Genomic DNA, 23,250 nt, shown 5'->3' with positions numbered 1-23,250 from the left:
ATGACTATTTTTAGGGAGGACTCATCCTCCCCCACTGTCCCCATGAAACCTATGCCCTTTGTCCCTTCTACAAACACTCTGATTGTCGTTTATGTGGTCTAGGTTCCACCTGAGGACCTTGTCAATGCCGTTGAGATTGATGCACTTATATCAAATGTGGTGTGTACACGTATATTGATTTGTATAAATCAAATTGAAATACATGTATAAATCAAATTGAAATACGTGTACAAATCAATATAATTTTAAATGTAAAACTTATATTGATTTGTACACATATTTCAATTTGATTTATATAATTATTTTTTAATCTCATTTCATGAACTCATAAGACAATTTAAATCTGCAAAATCATTTAATTGGTTAGCCATGCAACATGCTAGAAGCAATATTAGGTTTTTGTGGAACTTGTTTGAAAGTGGACATGGAAAAAGGGAGCACAATGGACCAGAAGCATGTATAAAGTGCGCACTTCGACAACATGAACTTGCAGGTACATACATGTACATACATTTAGTGTGTTCTCGATCTACTTATAGCATATATACATACATGTATAGATTCTCTTTCTCTCTCTCTCTACACACGTACACACACACACACACATAGATTTAATGTATTTTAAATTATATATGTACATGTGCATGTTATTGAAGGTAATAGGATAAATAGTGCACAAGAAATTGTTGAATAGTGCAAAGATCATTTTGCTACTCGAGATACTAAATACAATAAGTGTTATTTTTGGGAAGTGAAAGGTATAAGTATTAAATATATATATTTATTTGATATAATACATGTATGTGTGTACATATTCTTATAATTCAAGTTTTTAATTAAATTATCTGTATTTGTAATAGATATAGATTGATCTAATCCTTACAATTGTCAAACGATTTTTGGTATTAGAAGTTTACATCAAGTGGTGACTACAGGGCACCACAAACCCCCAGTGATTAAAGCATGAGAGAAATCACGTTTTTGTGATGACTGCATGAAGGACAATCCAATGAGTGTATGTGAAAATATTGCAAGTGGATATGTTTCACATTGGGATTTGAAGGACATAGTCAGAAAGCCTCATTTTGAAGATGCTGACATTAACATTGACATTCATGATCCTATATATTCAGCTAATTATGAGCATGTTTCTGATTTAGTTATGCCAGGTTTGTGGCATATGTACATATATATGACACCCATGTATGCTTGTTAAATTTTTCACTTTATAAACATGTCTATTTTTATGTACATTGTAGGAGATATTTTTGGCGTCCAAGACTTAGTAGATAATGTAGAAAATGTAGACTATTATCTTCTAAGATGCACAAAAGCAAAACACAAGTTGCTAGAAGGAACTATAGATGCTGATGGACATTCATATCCAATTGCATCAATTGTTGTTGAAGGAACATATTATCAACAAATTAGGATAACCAATAGTCGTATTGAATTTATTGAATACATGCATGGAGAAAAAGTTTTACAATATAGTAACCATGTTGAAGCAACAAAGTTGCAATTCGACGCAATACCAAGAAGAGGACGTTGTAGAAATCAAAAGTGGAAACTGCCTATTAAAGAACATGAAAATATTCTAGAGATAATTAAAAATAGAGAGGATCCTAATAATACAATGTTTGTGGACCTCTAGTTCAGAGCTATTTGTACTTATTTCCTATATATAGCTCAAGCATAATTTCATATTTACTAGTTACATACACATCATTTTGGATATATATTTTATAAATTTATATGTACATTTGATTATGGATCTTGGATATATGGTACAAATTATGAACATTCATGCATTGTTATTTATATTTTTTGTAAATGCATATTTAAAATTGATTCTATAGCATGCATTACATTCTTTATATTCATACATGTATTCTTTTTGTTCTTATATGTATTAATTTTAGTGATGTTCCATGTATTGTTGTTTATATTTTTTGTATGGTTTCATGTATATATATGTACATATATCCCATTAGAACTTCCCCTTAGGACCTCTCCTTAAGACTTCCCCTTAAGACAACCCCTTAAGGCATCCCATTCTAGGAGTTCCCCTTACGATCTCCCCTTAAGACAACCCCTTAAGAAATCTCATTCTAGGAGTTCCCCTTATGACCTCCCCTTAAGACAACCCCTTTATTGATTAAATGCACTCTTAAAATTGATTTTATAGCACGTATTACATTCTTTGCATTTGTACATGTATTCTTTGTGTTCTTATATGTATTAAATTTAGTGATGGACATGTATTGTTATTTATATTTTGCGTATGGTTTCATGTATATATATGTACATACATCCCATTAGGACTTCCCCTTAGGATCTCCCCTTAAGACTTCCCCTTAAGACATCCCATTCTAGGAGTTCCCCTTATGACCTCCCCTTAAGACTTCCCCTTAGGACCTCCCCTTAAGACAACCCCTTAAGACATCCTATTAGGACAACCCCTTTACTGATTAAATGCACTATTAAAATTGATTCTATAATAGCATGTATTACATTCTTTATGTTCATATGTATTCTTTGTGTTCTTATATGTATTAAATTTAGTGATGAACATGTAATGTTATTTATATTTTTTGTATGGTTTCATATATATATATATATATATATATATATATGTACATGTACATCCCATTAGGACTTTCCCTTAGGACCTCCCTTTAAGACTTCCCCTTAAGACAACCTGTTAAGGCATCCCATTCTAGGAGTTCACCTTATGACCTCCCCTTAAGACTTCCCCTTAAGACTTCCCCTTAGGACCTTCCCTTAAGACAACCCCTTAAGACATCCTATTAGGACAACCCCTTCATTGATTAAATGCACTCTTAAAATTGATTCTATAATAGCACATATTACAATCTTTATGTTCATATACATATTCCTTGTGTTCTTATATGTATTAAATTTAGTGATTAAATGTTGTAGTTCACATCATGTATTCTTTACCAGTACTCTTTATGTTCTTAAATATGTATTAAATTTATTGATTAAATTTTGTAACAAAAGTACAAAATAACACATGATCTATGAAATAAAAATATGAATATTGAAAACATACATACATTCAACATGAATATAATATGTACATCTATGTAAAATAACACATCTATGAAATAATGTATGTACAAATGTAAAATGTATCCAAAATACCATATAAAATGTCTCTAAAATACCACATCAAATGTCTCTAAAATACCATGTATCAAATGTATCTGAAATAACATGTATCCATATAAAAGTATCTGAAATAACACATGTATTTGAAACAACACATGTATCTGAAATAACATACATCTCCATATCAAAGTATCTAAAATGACATGTATATATATAAAATGTCCCAACATCAATGAAATAGACATGTAAAATAAGATCAACCACATCCCCCTCCTAATCCATGACCCCAAAAGGCTCTGTGATCTGGATCTAAACCTTGTGTCAAATGAAAGAAATTTGTAAAATTATAAAATTATACATGTATGCATGCATGTATTATATCATATGTACACAATATATCTATCAAATATATAATAAAAAATACATAACATACTTGCGACTCATCTCATGCAAGATTTTTTGGGGTCTAAAGATCTCCAAAATGCAACATACTATCACTAAGACCCTATAGAACACACATATACATGTACACAAGTTAAATTAAATCACTCAAGAATACATGTATAGACCTAAGTACATGTATAAAAGATCTTGAGTATACTAAACAAGTATACATGTGTAAATTATAGTACAAATAAATTTAAGCATATAAATTTATAATATTTACCCTAGCATCATGTAATGCTCTACCAATCTGACTGATATCTGAATCATGTAGTGATAGAGTAGCCTAGTCTAGGTCGACCATCTCATCTAAAATCATAGTGGTAAATAGACCCCATCATACTGTGGGGGCCTAAGTATGGGAGGGTGTTTTAGGAGGGGGGGGGGGGGCGCGGGGGGTAGTGTTGTAGGGCTAGGCTATGTAGGAGTAGGTGCTACAGGATCTTGAGTAGGTGTGAGGATAGGTGTTGTAAGGCCCTTTATAGGAGTAGCTACTATAGAATGTGAAGGGATATCCTCCTATATCTATGAGGGTTGTGATCTAGCTATGTGTGAGAGAATATGGCTAATGTGTTCACCAATTTCATGAAAAGGAATCCCTATGAGTGTTGGAAATGCCTGATATGAACCAACAAGATTGAATGCTAAATAAGATTCCATACAATGAAATGCATGGACATCTAATATAGCAGTAACCTCTAGTGGAGATGGTATATCTTCTATCTCATATAGATCATCAACTCTTGTGCTAGAGGATGCACCTATCGAAATGGGACCACGAGATTGTAACATATATCTGCCACATCAATCTGAAGACATCTCTTGCAAGTGTGTAGCAATTGTGGCTATGCTAGAATATATCTGACTCCTAGCTATATCATCAAGAATAGTCATACCCACAATAGGCATTTGTGGAGCTCTCGACATGACCAAAAGGTTTGGACCCATCATTGCATGTTTATTAATGAGGGAAGGGGTTTCCATAGGTCTAAATCTCTTTGACAATCTATCGAGGCCTTGTCCAACATGAGCTAGAAAATCTATATAATTGACACCATGATGTAAATGAAATTCTGCAAACAATTGTTTTCAGAAATAAAGAGGAAACTCATCCTTTTGTGGCTACCTACAATGCGCAACTTGTTGGATACAACTGATTAATTGTATGTTTTCTTTGATGTTACAAAAATGTCATATTAGTTGATGGTCTGTGCATGCTAAGTTCACTTGGTTAGTGAAGACAATTTTCCTAGTTTACCGAGCATTCTTGAGTCTGCTATAAATAGAAGGCAGTATCTACTGAGCTCACTTGGGCATCGAAGGAAGTTATGTAGAAAAGACTATTAACCAAGCTCACTTGGTTAACAAAGGGAAGTTGAATAGAATTGAGTTCATTTGGTTACCAAAGGAATTTTGTAAGTTCATAGTGTTAACCGAGCCCCTGTTGGTTAACATAGGAAATTGCTTCAGAATTAGTTTCTACCGAGTTGGGTCAACTACCAAAGGATTTTTATTTTGGTATGTAAAGCTTAATTGTTTTACGTATTGATTCTAGCCAACTATGGTAATGAATATTGGTTATTCTAATTTGTATTTGAGCCAACTTGACAATCTAGAAGGTATAAGTAAAAGGTCAAGTTCTGATTTCAAATAGTGTGGCATGAAAGTTGAATGAGTTGAAAGAGATAAGAAGAGAGGAAGGATAAACATGTATCCTTGTGGAGAAAATGAGTGTTATTCAATAAAAAAAGATCAAGTATGAACTAGAATAGAGATCTATAATCAACAATTCAGTTGCATCACAATCAGGTCATTTCATTGTTACTCTCTAACCATTGTAGCCGTGATCTAAAATCTCTTAACATAGTTGGTTTAATAGCCATTTGTAAATCCTTTAACAAGGTGCCAATTCTATCGAATTATTTCAAGACCTCTTGCAAGGCCACTCCTAACAGGGTGATTAAATCCTTTAATAGGGTCACACCTAACAATGTGTTTTGTAACCTTTAACAGGGTTGGCTCCTAATAGGCGTCAATTCAGAAGAGTGAAAAATAATAACTAGTTACAATTGGTGGTTTTTCCCAAATTGGGTTTCCATGTTAAATCCTAGTGTCTTATTTGTTCATGTTATTTCTTTAATGCTTGCAAGTAAATTAATGATAACATCTTAAGGTCTGCTAAAGTAACACACACTCTGCATTTATCGAGTTACAACAATTTATGTATGCTTATCGAGTATTAACAATTATTAGTTTTATCAGTCTGAATTTTATTTGACATCCAAGGGGTCTAGGATTTATTTTTTTAGTAACTAATTCAGCCCTCCCCTCTCACTTACTCCTCTTATATTTCCAAAAATTGGCATCAGAGTTTTTGGTGCTTGCAGATAAGGTTTCAAGGACCTAAGCTAAAGATTAGGATCTCTTATAAGAGAGAGATTCCAAAGCTGAATAGAGACAACTTTGCAGCATGACAATGTTATATTAGGTGGAAAACTAATCTCCCAAGAACACCTGCATGCATAAATCTGTCACATGGATGAAGCAAAGAACAGAGGCAAGGAAAAATCAAGGAGGCCAAAAAGCCAGATCCATCTTATGGACATGCAAAGAGCAATATCTCATATAATCCAATAAGTGAATCAATAAAATACAAAGAGGTGAATCCTTATAAAGGAATCACGAAACCCAAAAAGGGAAACTAAAGCCTAAAAAAGCTAGGGTTGCATAATATAATTAATAGAATATTAATTATATGCACCTACAAGATAGCTTAAGCAAACTAGAGTAATAGGCAACTTAATTAATTAAATCAAAGTGATTTAATTAATATGTTAGAACAAATAATTACTCTAACACCCCCCCTTAAGCGAAGCTTGGGAGGAAGCTAACCTAGCACAACTATGAAAGAGAATTGGGTCCCGACAACAAGGCCAGATCAGGTACCCAATCACAACAAAATCTCTATAAAGAGGAGAAATAGAGAAAACCACATGGGAAAAACCCTACTCCAAAAAGAGATAGCAAAGAATGTTCCAGAAGAAGGAACAAAGAGATCAGAAGAGAATCATTGAAGCATGAAGAACCGCAAAACTCTGTCAAAATGCTGATCTGTAGAACCTCCATGGAAATAGAAGGCACGAACCATCAACCAAAGGAACCTCCATGGAAATAGAAGGCACAAACCATCAACCAAAGAAGCATACAACAGCAATATAACCTCCCGTTAAGGCAGGTGAGGTGACAGGCAACTGAAAAGATGGGCCAAAAATCTCCTACAACACAGGAGCCAAACACATCAAGAGTGAGGTACAAACACAAATAAAGGCACGTGTCATCGACACTACATGAGGAATTAGAGAAAGAGGGCCTATAAGTGGCAAACAACTATCCCCCCCATGGCACTTTATATAATAACGCGAGTACAACGAATCACAATGATGAAAAGGATCCCGAAACGCAAGAGTGGCACTTTATCTCAGTGCGTTGCATAAAAATGCTTACAATGAATATCAACAATGATCAGAAAAGACAAAGGCTGAAACAACAGAAGGTAGAGCCCAAAATGAAGCAACTGAAGCAACAAAATCGATCTCCGGACCTGAAACAAATAGGATATCCACCAGAATGCTAAAATGCAAAAGACTGAATAGGATGTGCCTGGAAAAAAATCTGGAACAACAACCAGCATCACTGGAAAGAGCACAGAAAGAGCTTTCCAGTAATATAAAGAAGTCCAAAATCGGAGATCGGATGCTCAAGATATGCCTCCCGGAGTGCAAAATAGAACATCCGGCATTGACTACCAAAACGGGCAACCAAACTACATCAAAACCCAAAAAAACCTATACAAGCATCTCCGTCTTGGAATTAGCTTTCCGACGCATTTTTTGGATTGAAAAAATATGTCCGTATGCTCAAGTTACGGAGAAAAAACCTCCAGGGCCTTTGAAAAATGCAAAAAAATAACAAAAAAAAAAAAAAAAAACCTCCACCACCACCGCACCGCCGGCGGAGAGGAGGCCAGGTGGTGGGAGGGCAGAGTGGAGGTCGTCACGGGCAGGGCTACGGCGGGAACCGCCGTGGGCTGCTGGCGGATTGCCAGCGGTGACTGCTAGCAGCTCCGCTGCGGTTTCTTAACCGCGGCGGCTTAAAACAGCCGCAAAATTATTTTTTTTTGCAAATTTTTTTTTTTTTGCCTCGTATTGCGTGCAGGGGGCCGTACGGCCCTGTCGGACAAATTTTTTTTGCCTCCCAGACCAACGGTGTCCAAAATGGACAAATTTTATATGGATTCTAACTGTAAACGGCCTTCCGAATCTAATGGAAGCATCCGTTTGAGCCCAAAGTGCTCCAAAAAAAATTTTTGTCCGTACAGCCTCCCACTACTCCGAAAATCACAGCTTCTAAAACGCTTCAACAAACCATGAACGACGAGCAACAAGCTTGCTCTGATACCATGTTAGATTAGGTGGAAAACTAATCTCCCAAGAACACCTACATGCATAAATTTGTCACATGGATGAAGCAAAGAACAGAGGCAAGGAAAAATCAAGGAGGCCAAAAAGCCAGATCCATCTTATGGACATGCAAAGAGTAATATCTCATATAATCCAATAAGTAGATCAATAAAATACAAAGAGGTGAATCCTTATAAAGGAATCACGAAACCCAAAAAGGGAAACTAAAGCCTAAAAAAGCTAAGGTTGCATAATATAATTAATAGAATATTAATTATATGCACCTACAAGATAGTTTAAGCAAACTAGAGTAATAGGAAACTTAATTAATTAAATCAAAGTGATTTAATTAATATGTTAGAACAAATAATTACTCTAACAGGCAAGGACTTATAGGGCTTCATCTAGCTACCATTAGTGATTCAAGTTGCAAATATCCTGATGAAGAATATAAAACTCCCACTGGAACATTGTCAGTTGAAGATATTGCTAAGAAGAAGAACCATAACATCATGATGATTAACATTGCATCTGCTTTCAGTATGTTGAATTTGCTGAGGTCAAAGAATGTAAAACTACTTTTGATATGTGGAACAAACTAAAAGAAATCTATGGAGGAGATGAAAATGTAAGAAGAGCCAAAGTAGAAAGCCTTAGAGGAAAATTTGATCAAATGAGAATGAGAGAAGATGAAACATTGCAAGATATGTGGAAAGAATCAAAGCCAATGTCAGTGAAATCAAAGCATCTAGAGGAGAAATCAAAGAAGAAACTATTGTAAGTAAAATGCTCAAAACTTTGCTTTCCATATATGCAATCAGAGTGTCTACTATTCAAGAAAAGAGATGTGATCCAAATAACAAGATAGGCTTGGATGCCCTAGTATGAAGATTGACAACTTTTGAACTAGACAACTTTGACAACTATGTTCCTGCTTCCAAGAATATTGAGTGTACATTTGAAGCTAAACTCTCACTCAAAGAAAATGGCAACAAAATAAAAGATAATCAGTTAGAAAGTGAGGAATAAATAGAAGAAAGTTCTAATAGTAATCTTGAAATTGTTGAAGCTCTACTTGCAAATAAATATTCCAGGAGTAGAGGAAAGTACAAAGGTAAAATTCCTTTAAACTATTTTTCTTGTGAAGAAATTGGTCATATTGATGCTAGGTGTACAAAAAAAGAAGTCAAGGAAGAGAAGAAAAACCACAAGTAGAATGGAAAGAAGGAATTCAAAGGTCACAAATCCTACAAAGACAAAGGTAAGAAAACTTGTTTTATGGCTATAGATTTTGATAACAGTGAAGATGAAATAGTGTATATTGGTGTAAAAGATGAATTTGATGATGAAGGAGAGAAGATGGCACTTGTCTCTCATGTTAGTAAAAATGACACATGGACCATAGATAGTGGATGTTCTCACCACATGACTAGAGATAAAACTAAGTTTGAACATTTCGAACACTATGATGGAGGTAATGTAAGGTTTGGAAATAATGAACCTTATTGCATAAAAGAAAAAGGTTGAATCTCATTAACCGATGAACTTGTTTGTGACAATTTCTATTGGGTTGAAAGACTAAAACATAATTTACTGAGTGTGGCACAACTAAACAACATTGGATTCAAGGTAGAATTCATGAATGGCAAGGCAAGACTACTAGATAACCAAGGAAATCTGATTGGATTAGGCATACAAACAAAAGGTAACCTATTTTATCTTGATCTTGGTGATTGTTCATGCTTTATTGCTCAAGTAGAAGAAAGTTGGCTATAGCACAGAAGACTATGTCATATAAACTTTGATAATATGGTCAAGATAAGAAAAGTCAAAAGAGTAAGAGGTATTCCTAGTTTGAAGAAAGGGTATGTGCAAGATCATGGTGTGCCAAAAAGTGGTGATGTGAAAAAAATAGAGTTTGAAGACGTCTAAAAGCGCTTCAAAATTTGCTCTGACCCTTTTTCACCTATCTAGCTACCAAACCTAGAAGGTAAGGCCGAGCCTTATCGGATATCTAATCACATATCAGATATCTGATAATTAGCATAATCATATTATAACAATATAATTATTATAATTATCATACTATAATATAAAAAATATTATATTATAATAGTATAATATATTATTTAATATTATATAATATAATATTATAATGTATTATATTATAATAATATAATATATATAAAATATAATATAATAATAAAAAAGTAATATATTATAATATAATATATAATAAAAAAGTAAAATATATTATAAATTATAATAATATAATATAATAATATTATTATTATATAATATAATAATAATATTATATTATAAATATTATTATAATATATAGTAATGTAATATAATATATTAAAAAAATTAAAAAAATATAATACAATATAATATAATATAAAATAAAATATAATGTAATATATTATATATAAAATATAATATAATAATAAAAATGTAAGATATTATATGATATAATTAATATATAATATTGCAGGCATATCGGATATCTGATACCTACGCATAACATAAAATAAAAACATAGACTTGCGGCCACTCTTATTACGTTAATTTGGGGCCAGTATTACAAGAGTGATCGAATATACGATTCAAGATCGGATATTAGATATTAAGGCATTTTTTTTTTCCAACTCATTTTAAACCTAAATTCAATAAATTTTAGGATGATTTTGTTTGTTTTAGTTGAATCTAGGGTTTTTTGAAAAAAAGGTTAAAATTAAGATTTTTAAAATATATATATTATATTTTGCAATTCAATAGGAATGACTGATTAGAATGATGACACTGAGGCAGGGAGTAATATTCCTCGTAACCCCCCACCAAACGATCTAGTACCCTCACAAAATCATCCACCAAATGATCCTCTACCCCCTCAAAACCCTCCTCGAATTGAGGATTTGATAAATGAAAATCTCACCGAGTTGAGAGGTTTGCATAGAACATATAATAATGTACCCACATTGGCTCTTATGTTATCCACATTAAACACCATAGTGGATAACATTGAAACCCTTACAAACCAACAAAATGCCGCTCTTCATTGGCGTGATGAAATGCATGAGATTTTTTATGATGGTTTGGATTATGATGAAGTTACGGCCCTCAACATAACCAAAGATGATTTGGCTAGCATTTTTGCAAACCCAAAAATAGGTTTACCAATTGACCCAAAAAAATCTAAACTATATATTAAATGGTGCACAAATGATGCCATACATGCAAACTTTTGGGATTGTTGGTGGATGATCTTTGATATCCCTCCACATGGCAATTTAGACATACCATTTTATTTCCTTAGAAAATTATATGTAGAATTTGTGTTGAAACTTAAAGTTAGGGTAAAAGCACAGATCTGTGTCACCATTTTTGATACCAATACCTATTTTGGTCAAATCTCATTTCTCTATCAAAACTCAATCTTTTTCAAAAACTAAAAATACCCTTTTATAGATCTCAAATTCAATATCATCATAATATAAAATTTTGAGTGTTTTGATTAGTTATAATATGTTATAATCTCAAAATATTATAAGTTGATATTTCAACATTTCAGAAGATGCTCCCTCAAAAAAGGAAAAAAAAATAGTAAATCATATCAAAAAAATTAAAAAATTATATTTATCTCTAGAGGAGATAATCTTCTTCATGAATATGTAATTTTTTTTCAAGAAGGTATAAATTTGATAGGGAAGTTTTGACGGGAGGAAAAAATTGTTGGATTATAATAAGGTTGGACTTGAGTACTTATAACAAAGGAAATATACATCAAAAATAATTATTTCTCTTTTTGTTTGCTAGCTTTACATGTCATCTATAAGATATTTTCAAATCAAAACAAAAAAAAATGATTTGCATATACCTGTTTAATGTGAATGACACCCTATATTTTTTATAGTTAAAAAAGGAACTTTTAAATAAAATAAAATGAATAAACTCTTACTCAAAAAAATTATAAAAATTATAGGCATAAAATTCATCCAATTCTACACATTTCATCAGTTTACATCATCTTCATATGGCATGCCCAAAATTTATAGAGATAAAACATAAGCAATTTATTTTATTTTATTTTTTAAGTTTTAATTTTAATCCTTACACATAACAATAATGATATAAGATTGATACACATCATTGAATATTCTTATAATTTAAGTCTATGAGCATATTAATGCTAACCACAATCATTATTTAAACTAACTTATTAGAGCTTAATCATTTTCCATGCCTACCTAAACCTTTTCCAAATCATTCAATGATTTCTAACCAATATTCTAATTCGATGCCAAACATGTATTGTAATAGACTCGATCTATTCCTTAGGAGGAGCTACACTCTAAGGTTAACCTAATATTTTGGTTTCCACAAAACTAATAAAACTCTAAGAAAAGCATTAATTACTTACCATTTAGATTCTTCCAATAAATTACTTCAATTTAAATTCAAATATAAAATTTCCTAATAACAACTTCATCCTACAAATTAAAAAGAAAATTAATTAACAATTTTATTCTAAGTTTCTTTCCCCTTTCTACACATCTCTAATTACATATCAAAAACTAGCACATAACTTCTAATACTCTACTTACTAATCCTAATACTATTCCTTTATTTAAAATAAAACATGCTATAACACCTAGTTAACCTTCTCAAGGAAATCTAAGTCAAGGCTAATTCTTAGTTCAACATTACAATTTGATATATTAGTTTAATCAATAATCATTTTCCACTATATTCATAACTTGCAAATTTATAAATCAATAAATTCATGAATCAATAATAGAATCAAAAGGAGATAAAACCAATGCCTATCCATCCATTTAACCTTACTACCCAAAAATTGATCTTTAAATCAAGAAATCAAACATTAGTTATTTCAAGCATCTCAAGTTTAACTCTATTCCATTAAGCTTCCTAATGAGGAAGAATTACACTAGAAAATCTAGTCATGAATATGATTTTTATTTCTATCCAATTTATATAAACCTACTATTTCAATTTTCCACTTACTATAAAGATTATAAAATCTTATCAACCTATTAATATTCCCAACCTTTAACCTGCTAACCCACTATGTCCAAAACTTTATTCTTAATTCCCAATCAAAATTTATAGAGAGTCACGTGCCTTTTTGCTAAGCTTTCAAAAGATTATGAAATTACTTTTATCTCTTATCCCTAAATGTGGTCAAGTCTGCATAACTTCTTTCAAAGAATCAAATTGAAAATTTTGAAATAAGACAAGACAATCAAGAGGTATCCTAGCTTCTAGGGAGGCATTAATACAAATGGCTATGACATGGGGGTCCTCCCAAGGCATGATGGCGATTTGTGATGGGGAAGAGTATTTACATACACATTTAAACACACAATACTAGATTTACCTTTCCCCAAAAAAGATGGTGCCTAAGGGGAGAGGATAGTCTTAAGCTCACGTTATCCCATCTTTCCCCATTTGCTTGGACGAAAACTTTAGAGAAGTGGGCTCCAGGTTTTGTGTTCAATACATGACGTTGCCTAAAAAAATTATTTGCTTGGCTATTTACTAGCAATCATGGTGCCTAAGTTATGAAAGCCCTGACATGGTCAGGTGGATGGGACCTCCAAAAGGTTGCTCAAGCCCTTGTCCACGTACCACAGGCTATGACATGGGTTCTATGTTTCTTTTTTCTTCCTTAATTTTATTTTAATTTAATGTCCTTGTTTGTTAATAACCAAATCGATTTCTTCATTTACTTTATTCTATGATGCTTATTATTATAATGTACCATTATTATTATTAGGTTTTTTTTTTTCTTGAGTACTAGCCATGTTTTAGTCTCTTAGGTATTTGTATTAATTTTTTTGAGTCTTGTCCTTTAACTGACATTTTATTATTTTAACAGTGTCCTACTAACAAGATTCTAAGTATATTCTTGTTGAATAAAATATTAGACTGTAATAGGCATCCATTATATTTCTCATTCCAATACAAATTCTAGAGAGGTAATATGCATCTACAACAAGTTTCACCAGGACTTTTATTTCATTTCCTCTTATTCTCCATTTGATGGGATATGAGTGTGGGTTTAAATTTGGCTCAACCCAACTATCCTATTATATATAATTATTGGTTCTATTGACTCCTCTTGAAATAATAAGTAAATAAAGCTAGAATTCATGGATTTTTCCATATTGTTGACTTAATCTACTATATCAACTTTATAGCTTGTATTTGAACAAGATCCCTTACAAATTTTTTACCAATGTATCCTTAATGAGAATGCTAGCTTCTTACATGAACGATCACAATCAAATGCATCTTAAATTTGTTACTCTAAGATATAATTATGACTAATCCTTATCATGAAACTATCTCTTCTAAATATAATTATCAAATTATCTCATATATGATAGAGAAGATAGTCAACTCCTTTTATTCAAATAAACACATAAAGATAGTCTTGCAATGCATTTAGTTAAGAGAACATCCAAATTATTTTCTTTGCCCATGAAACCATACATCACAGTGGTAGAAATGGGGATTTTCTATTATAGCTCAAAACAAAAGGAACAAGAACTATACTTTTACAAATACAATATTTGATGCCAAAAAAAAAAATATCTCCTTCCAAACAAATAACATGTCCCTTATGCAATCATTCATTGAAACCACATGAATAAAATGGAGAGTTCACCATTACAGCAAAATGACAAGTTTTGTCTTCAAGTAACATCCATAAGATGGTTATTCCAAGCTTGTTTCCATTATTCCCTTGAGCACAAAATCTGAAAATACATCACAAATAGACAACAAGGATCATGGGTGCTTTCCACTCAACCATAGGTCTCAAAGAGACCACCCCTGCACTAGGGGAACAAGGCTCAAACTAGGTTTCACACATACATCACAAAATTTTGCATGAAGACACAACACAAAATACAATCAACACCCTTCCATGGCTTGCACAATGATTCACCATTGGAATCATGATACATTGGGTGAAGGTGGGCTCTTCAAGGAGGAGAAATTCTAACATCATAAGTATCATATTGCCAATGCATTTTGCCTCTCAAGGCCACCACAACATAACAACATATTGCCACTGCATTGCCTCTCAAGGCCTTCAAAACAACCATCTTCTCCTCATACACCAAACCTCCTTGTACCACCCAAACAACAAGATTCGTGGCCATGAACGAGCCCATGCTCCATAATAACAACCTCATCATGAGGTTAAAAAGAAAATTTCTTTCTTAGCTACAATGTCAAGCCCAACTTATTCCCTTCACCCAAGGCTTCTCTGCCCTCCCAAGGGTGAGTGAAGCCTTCACACCCATAATCACAATCAACACTCACATTCAAACAATAACAATAGGAAAAAAAATGAAGAACCACAAAACAAAACCAAGAAAGGATCTCCAAAAGCACAAAACACATTCACTTTCCATTCCAACAGAAACAAAACCAAGAAGGTGATCCAAGAAATTTACAAGAACATCACACATTCTCACATTGTCACAATACATAATCAATGCTCATAATGCAACAAGAACACCACACTTTCACACAATACCCAAAAATCCATATCACAAGATTTACAATGCAAATGCATACTCTATTAATGAACTCTCACACTTGCAGATTTGTTTAACCATGCTAAAAGCAAGAAATGAGAAAGAAACAAGTTTTGAGACACCAACCTTGGTCCAAGCTATGGTAAGGATAGTTTTAGTAGAGCTCCCTTAATCTCCCTCCAAAACCTAACAGTCTCTAAAATTAGAGAGTGGGTAGACACCACACTAGTTTTGCCAAGACCCTCTAATAAAGCCTTCTCACTAACTTATTTTAGCAAAAACACTAAGCCACTACTTCTTACAAACTTGTCTCCTCTAACTTTTCTATTTTTGACTAAGTGGGAACATGGATATGACAACTCCAAATTCGAATTGATGGAAGAATGCATGGGTAAAGGGGCTCCCTAGGCTATCTAGGCACTCACATGATCAAAATTAGGTCCCTGACATGATGTACTATCATATGGGTAACTTATTTTCACCTAAAAGACACTTAGGGACCACCTAATGACTCCTAAAAACCCTAGCCAAGTCCAAATTCGATTTTCCTTTGATTGAGACTCCTGATGGAATTTTTTCTATGTGAGGTTAACTTGGGTACAACATTGGGGTTAGGTTTAGGTTAGGTTATTCTTGTCAAACCTTGAATGACATGGCATCTCCACATGGACAACACAAGTGTCAAATGACACACACAAAACAACACATTACATTAAAAGTGACTTAACTCCAATAATACATGAGCTAAGCTATTACACACATATACAATTCACATATACGAAATAAAACACATTACAATGAGGTTTGAATCTTTTCCATTGATTCAACCTTGGCTATGTCATGTTTGTAGTAGTTTGAGCCTTAATTCCCCTTTAAATCCATGGTCAAATTCCTGCACACTAAACTCAAGCATCAATAGTCCAAGAAAATCATGTAAATAATAAGTACATAAGTGAAATAATCATTATCTCATTCAACATTAGACTTGCATATATTTCATCATCTCAATTTAACTTTCCCTTTCTCAATAATTTCAAATATAACCTTCAAAATATTAAAATATCAAAACTTACATATCACATTTTGACATTTGAGTTTCATACCTCATTCTTTTTAATTAAGTTACTTTTTCTAATAATTTCCATGTAAAATGCTCAAAATACTATAACATCAAACTTTACTTATCAACATAACATGGTCAATTTAATATTCTGAATAACTTCATAGTCTACTTTATTTATTTTTTATCATTGCAACAAGATGCTAAATTTCACAACTATGTAATCCCTAGGTATGCAGGTTAGGTCTCAATGCATAACAAAATTTATCTTTTAACTCTAATTTCAACTTTAAACATTAAATTCTTACATTACAAGCATTTCTACCATTCAATTTCTATTAAAGCAATGTCAATAGCTTAAAACATGAATAGAATCATTAAATGCATCAATTAGGTCATAATATGTAGAGGTAATTGCGGATCATCAAAATGTAGATATCTAAATAACATAACCCTATAGTCTCAAAAGTGTATAAATACATAGGATTAAAATCACTGTAGTGCAATTATCTCATTGGTACTATGACGAATTGGGTGAGGCCTCACATCCTCCTCCCCTAGGCATGAACCTCCTCCTAGAGTTCATCAACTAGGTGTCAATGTTGTGTTATTGCCTAGGTTGTATTTACTAGAGCTGACCCACTTGAGTATTCTATTGTTGGTACCAAGTAATCCAATCTTTACCTTACTAAGGTCTAACTATTAGATTTCTTATGTCCTTTCTTCGGGTCCTCGGCATAACATGCATCTATGGTCTTAACCAATTTAACATACATTATATACCTATGGTAAAAGAGGTTGGTCCATATTCCATAATTATGACATACAAAGGGTGATGTCTTAGAAATCTTGTGTAGCATCTTTACAATGGATAACCAGAAAGTTTACAAGTACTTTAATTCTCTAAATGGTTTGTCAAGGATCCTCCTTGGTATGTCCCTTTCAATACAATATTCTTACCAACACAATTCACAAGAAATTGCCTCACAAGTATCTTAAATACAAAAGGAACAATTTTACAGAAAACAACATAGATGCAACCACATTGGTAAATCCTAAATAACACAAGACATGTCCCTAAGGCACAATGGGACCAACATCAAGAGAAAACTAGAAAAATAATAAGTGTCAAATTGTTGGTAAGCAAAACAAGAATTGCAAAATTTGAACAAAGGACTAACAAAATTTTACATTGAATGACAATTTCACAAGCATGACGTGGCCGTACCAAGGTTACTTGATGTTGAAGAGGATAAATGTGTGCTTTATGGAACTAATGGCTTAGTAAGAAGTCTCATAGCCCATATGTCTCTGAGTGCTTTATCCATAGATCATGGTTTAATTGGGTGCACTGGTACATCTTACACTAGGTTGTCATTTATTGCATATGTTGAAATGTAATGGGTTAGGCTCCTAGTGTTGAAACTAGACTCTGCTAATAGTTGATCTCTAAAGGGAACATATTCTTATGTGACCTAGCCATAGAACTATCCTTTATCAATGATTCAATTTAACATCATATCCTTGAGGGTAAGCATGGTATCTATAAAGTATCATGTAATTTTATTTTTTTGAAACCTAGATTCCCAATTTGAATTGTGTCCAAATGGATGTGCCTGAATAAGTAATATCCATATTATTCAACATGTACATTGAAATCACAACTCCTAGACGAATAATATTTACTTAAAGTTAAGAGTTCTATATGATGATGTGATAAGTAGCAATCATACTAAGGAATCCAACTATTGATTACATCCTGTAACTAATATAGGAAAATCACACCTTGACATTTACAAATTTGACTATACCACACAATGGTGTCTTGAATGGATTATTCTTTAGTATCATAGACCCCTAAAAGAAGATAATAATTCCTCTACTCTATTATGTACTCCATGACCATCTTAATATCAATCATTTTCGGGTCAATTTTCACTTCTATCTACATTGTAACAAATCTTAATATTGCACTTGTATTTACATCCAATATATCGTTCTATACTTCAATTCAACATGTTTTGATATTGTCATATGCCCTTCAACTATTATCATTTTCCACACTAATTTTAGATGCTATAAGTTTATGACACCTTGACCTTACAACATTATTATTATTAATGATAAACAATTATAATTGTCACAGATAATTAATCCATAAATAGTTAATGTTGTTTACTTATATGAATAATGCTAATTGGATCATGATATATATATATATATATATATATATATATATATAAATGGATATTATACCTTGTACTCATATATTTGTAATACCCTAAAATTGGTCTCTGAAACTAATTTGCTTCTCATTTTTCAATTGATCAACAAATTCCTAATTGACCCTACTTGATTTTAAATATTAATTGTAAAAATAAAAATAAAAAATTAATCTACAATAATCACTAAAATAATTTAAAATAAATAAATAAATGACAAATTTATGAATATCAACATCTTGGCTATTAAACCCACTAAATCAATTGATTTAATTAAAATTTTCTAAGATTTTGATTAAATTAATTACATGACAAATGAATTTATTAGTTGTTTAAATTAAATGTCTACACATATTTATTATTTGAATTTTAAATATACAATTTTAACAAAATCTCCAAAATCTCTTTTTAAGTTAAGAAAAAAAATGGAAACATTGAGTGAATTTGAAAAGAACAAGGAAACAAATCATTTAACTCTCTCTCAAACAGAAACTTCTATTTCTAAATGAACACTCATTCAATCTCCACCATTCATCTAATTGATATACATCATTTATTTATTTTTGATTTCTCTATAAATTGGGAACTTATGTCTCTCATTTGAGAGGATGAAATTTGTGAGTAAAGAAACTTTGTCAGTTTGAGCACTCCACATTTGTGCATTCAAAATCTTTGATGCATTCTCATTCAATACTTTCATTTTAGTTGTTAAATTTCATTCATGTTCTACCTTCAATGTTTTCTTATTAAACTCTTAGATTGAATTTGTATTTCATCTCATTTAGATTCATTTTCTTGCATAGAATATCTTAGATAAATCTTGCATTTATTTTCTTTACAAATCCTTCATTCTAGTTCAATCTATGGTCACTAAAGTCTCTTACATGAAGTGGCAATGTGAAATGTGTATTTTGACACATACTATTAAATTAGTATTTCTTTATCAATCAAATGAATAAAGAAATACAAGTTTAGCTAATGTTAATTAGAAGCAAAAATTTATAGGTTATTCTTATTTTCTTTAATTAATCATGAAAATTAGTTAATAAATCAATAAAAAAAGATTATATTTATTTTTAAAATGGAGTAAAATCTATAATTTGATCTTTTAAATGGAAATTCAATATTTTTTTATTGATTTATTGATTTATTTATTTTTATTAAATTAGTAGTGCATTAGAAAAGATCCTTCATCTAGAAATGCTAGAGGAAAAAATAAAAATAAAAATACTATTAATATCTTTCTAAATATGATATATTTATCAATAATTATAAAAGAATTGAATGACCTTTATTCTGTAATTAAGATATATATATTTTATAAGTGTTGATACAATTAAGAGGTAAAAATAATATCTATGTCTTATCTTGAAGTTGAGAATACTACTAACGAAAGATCATTGTTCACCTTTTGTGATAAAAATGCTAGCTCATTGATGCTATCTATACAAATATTTAGATTAATATGTAAGTTCTGATTTACATAAATTTTATGACAATAGCTTGATTATCGTAGGAGAGCATCGCCTCTTTGCAATAAAGTATATATATTTTTACTATGTTATTATATCTTGTGTCATCATTACAAACTCTTTTGAAGGTAACATTTGAATTGTACATTCGTTCATGAACCCATTAATGTCCAGTGTCTCATAACCCAGAGCTCTGATACTAGAATGTCATGCCCAAAATTTACTGAGATAAAACATAACCAAATTTTTTTAATTTTTTAATTTTTAATTTTTAATTTTTTATTTTAATCCTTACACATAACAATAATGATATAAGATTGATACACATCATTGAATATTCTTATAATTTAAGTATATGAGCATATTAATGCTAACCACAATCATTATCTAAACTAACTTATTAGAGCTTAATCATTTTCTATGCCTACCTAAACCTTTTCCAAATCATTCAATGATTTCTAACCAATATTCTAATTCGATGCCAAACATGTATTTTAATACACTCGATCTATTCCTTAGGAGGAGCTACACTCTAAGGTTAACCTAATATTTTGGTTTCCACAAAACTAATAAAACTCTAAGAAAAGCATTAATTATTTACCATTTAGATTCTTCCAATAAATTACTTCAATTTAAATTCAAATATAAAATTTCCTAATAAAAACTTCATCCTACAAATTAAAAAGAAGATTAATTAACAATTTTATTCTAAGTTTCTTTCCCCTTAGTACACATCTCTAATTACATATCAAAAACTAGCACATAACTTCTAACACTCTACTTACTAATCCTAATACTATTCCTTTATTTAAAATAAAACATGCTATAACACCTAGTTAACCTTCTCAAGGAAATCTAAGTCAAGGCTAATCCTTAGTTCAACATTACAATTTGATATATTAGTTTAATCAATAACCATTTTCCACTATATTCATAACTTGGAAATTTATAAATCAATAAATTCATGAATCAATAATAGAATAAAAAGAGATAAAACTAATGCCTATCCATCCATTTAACCTTACTACCCAAAAATTAATCTTTAAATCAAGAAATCAAACATTAGCTATTTCAAGCATCGCAAGTTTAACTCTATTCCATTAAGCTTCCTAATGAGGAAGAATTACACTAGAAAATCTAGTCATGAATATGATTTTTATTTCTATCCAATTTATATACAACTACTATTTCAATTTTCCACTTACTATAAAGATTATAAAATCTTATCAACCTATTAATATTCCCAACCTTTAACCTGCTAACCCACTATGTCCAAAACTTTACTCTTAATTCCCAATCAAAATTTATAGAGAGTCACGTTCCTTTTTCCTAAGCTTTCAAACAATTCTAAAATTACTTTTATCTCTTATCCCTAAATGTGGTCAAGTCTGCATAACTTCTTTCAAAGCATCAAATTGAAAAGTTTGAAATAAGACAAGACAATCAAGAGGTATCCTAGCTTCTAGATCATTTCAAATATAACCTTCAAAATATTAAAATATCAAAACTTACATATCACATTTCGACATTTGAGTTCCATACCTCATTCTTTTTAATTAAGTTACTTTTTCTAATAATTTCCATGTAAAATGCTCAAAATACTATAACATCAAACTTTACTTATCAACATAACATGGTCAATTTAATATTCTGAATAACTTCATAGTGTACTTTTTTTTTTTTTATCATTGCAACAAGATGCTAAATTTCACAACTATTGAATCCCTAGGTATGGGGGTTAGTTCTCAATGCATAACAAAATTTATCTTTTAACTCTAATTTCAACTTTAAACATTACATTCTTACATTACAAGCATTTCTACCATTCAATTTCTATTAAAGCAATGTCAATAGCTTAAAACATGAATAGAATCATTAAATGCATCAATTAGGTCATAATATGTAGAGGTAATTGCGGATCATCAAAATGCAGATATCTAAATAACATAAACCTACAGTCTCAAAAGTGTATAAATACATAGGATTAAAAAGACCGTAATGCAATTATCTCATTGGTACTATGATGGATCGAGTGAGGCCTCACATCATATTTTAAACACAAATACCATTTTTTTTGTCATTAATGTTGATCTGTCACATTTTGATATGGTGTTTCTTTATAAAAGGTGACATGTGTTTGTGCTTTTACCTGTGAACTATTGGAGCATGAAGCCCAATATGGGCTTAGGACTAGGAGCTTCTCAGGATAGACCCTCTTCCTAGTAGAAGAAAGCTGGCACTTTTGTCCCCCCAACTAATATCTCCCCCCCTCCTCAAGTGCAACATTCAAATATTATGATAGAGGCTAGCTCTTAGACCATCAGAGCCATTCATAGGCTGAGTAGCCTAATGATATATTAGGCTAGGTCAGTCTTGCCTCCTCATGTTGATGATGCTGGTGCTAGTTCATCATTGGCTAGCTCATCACACGTTTGTGTGCCTCACACTTGCATTACATGCCAGAATATTTTTCTGGGTCCCATAGGTGATCAACCTAGTTATCATTTTGTATTAGACGAGGATACACCAGACACACGTGTAGAGGCTATAGACCCTGATGCGAGAAAGGAGGGGAATGAAAAGTCATGGACTCCTTCATTGTCAATACGTGTATATATTTTTTTGTTATGAAATATGCAATTTAAAATTAATTTTTATAATAGAGTAATTTTAATTTTTAAGCCATATTGACTTTTATATGTATGTGATCTTCATTCATGTTTAGTTGATGATCTAGGAGGAGCTCAGACAGAATGATGATGCCATGCTCTTGGCATTTCATTTGGCCTTGAGACATCTACGGTACATTATGTTGTGTTCACATTTATTTTTCTATTTGATATTGTAGCATATATGGTTGTTAATCTTTCTTTTATCTTGTAGGTA

At 31.6% G+C, this 23,250-nt stretch overlaps 1 protein-coding gene across 1 annotated transcript in view; it reads right to left on the bottom strand.

Moving 5' to 3' along the window:
• LOC149532959 (uncharacterized) overlaps nucleotides 1-23,250 on the bottom strand; it is a 138,651-nt gene that overhangs the window by 50,115 nt on the left and 65,286 nt on the right. Inside the window, exon 2 of the mRNA XM_089805785.1 lies at nucleotides 7,569-7,705. Within this exon, the coding sequence (XP_089661911.1) occupies nucleotides 7,569-7,705 (137 nt within the window). The remainder of the gene's footprint in view (nucleotides 1-7,568; nucleotides 7,706-23,250) is intronic.

Source organism: Cupressus sempervirens, chromosome 10 (assembly GCF_028749045.1).
Source record: "Cupressus sempervirens isolate cs-2001-9-10 chromosome 10, ASM2874904v1, whole genome shotgun sequence".
Classification (NCBI taxonomy): domain Eukaryota; kingdom Viridiplantae; phylum Streptophyta; class Pinopsida; order Cupressales; family Cupressaceae; genus Cupressus; species Cupressus sempervirens.
Note: the sequence above shows the minus strand (reverse complement) of the source record. Positions and strands in the feature narration are given on the sequence as shown.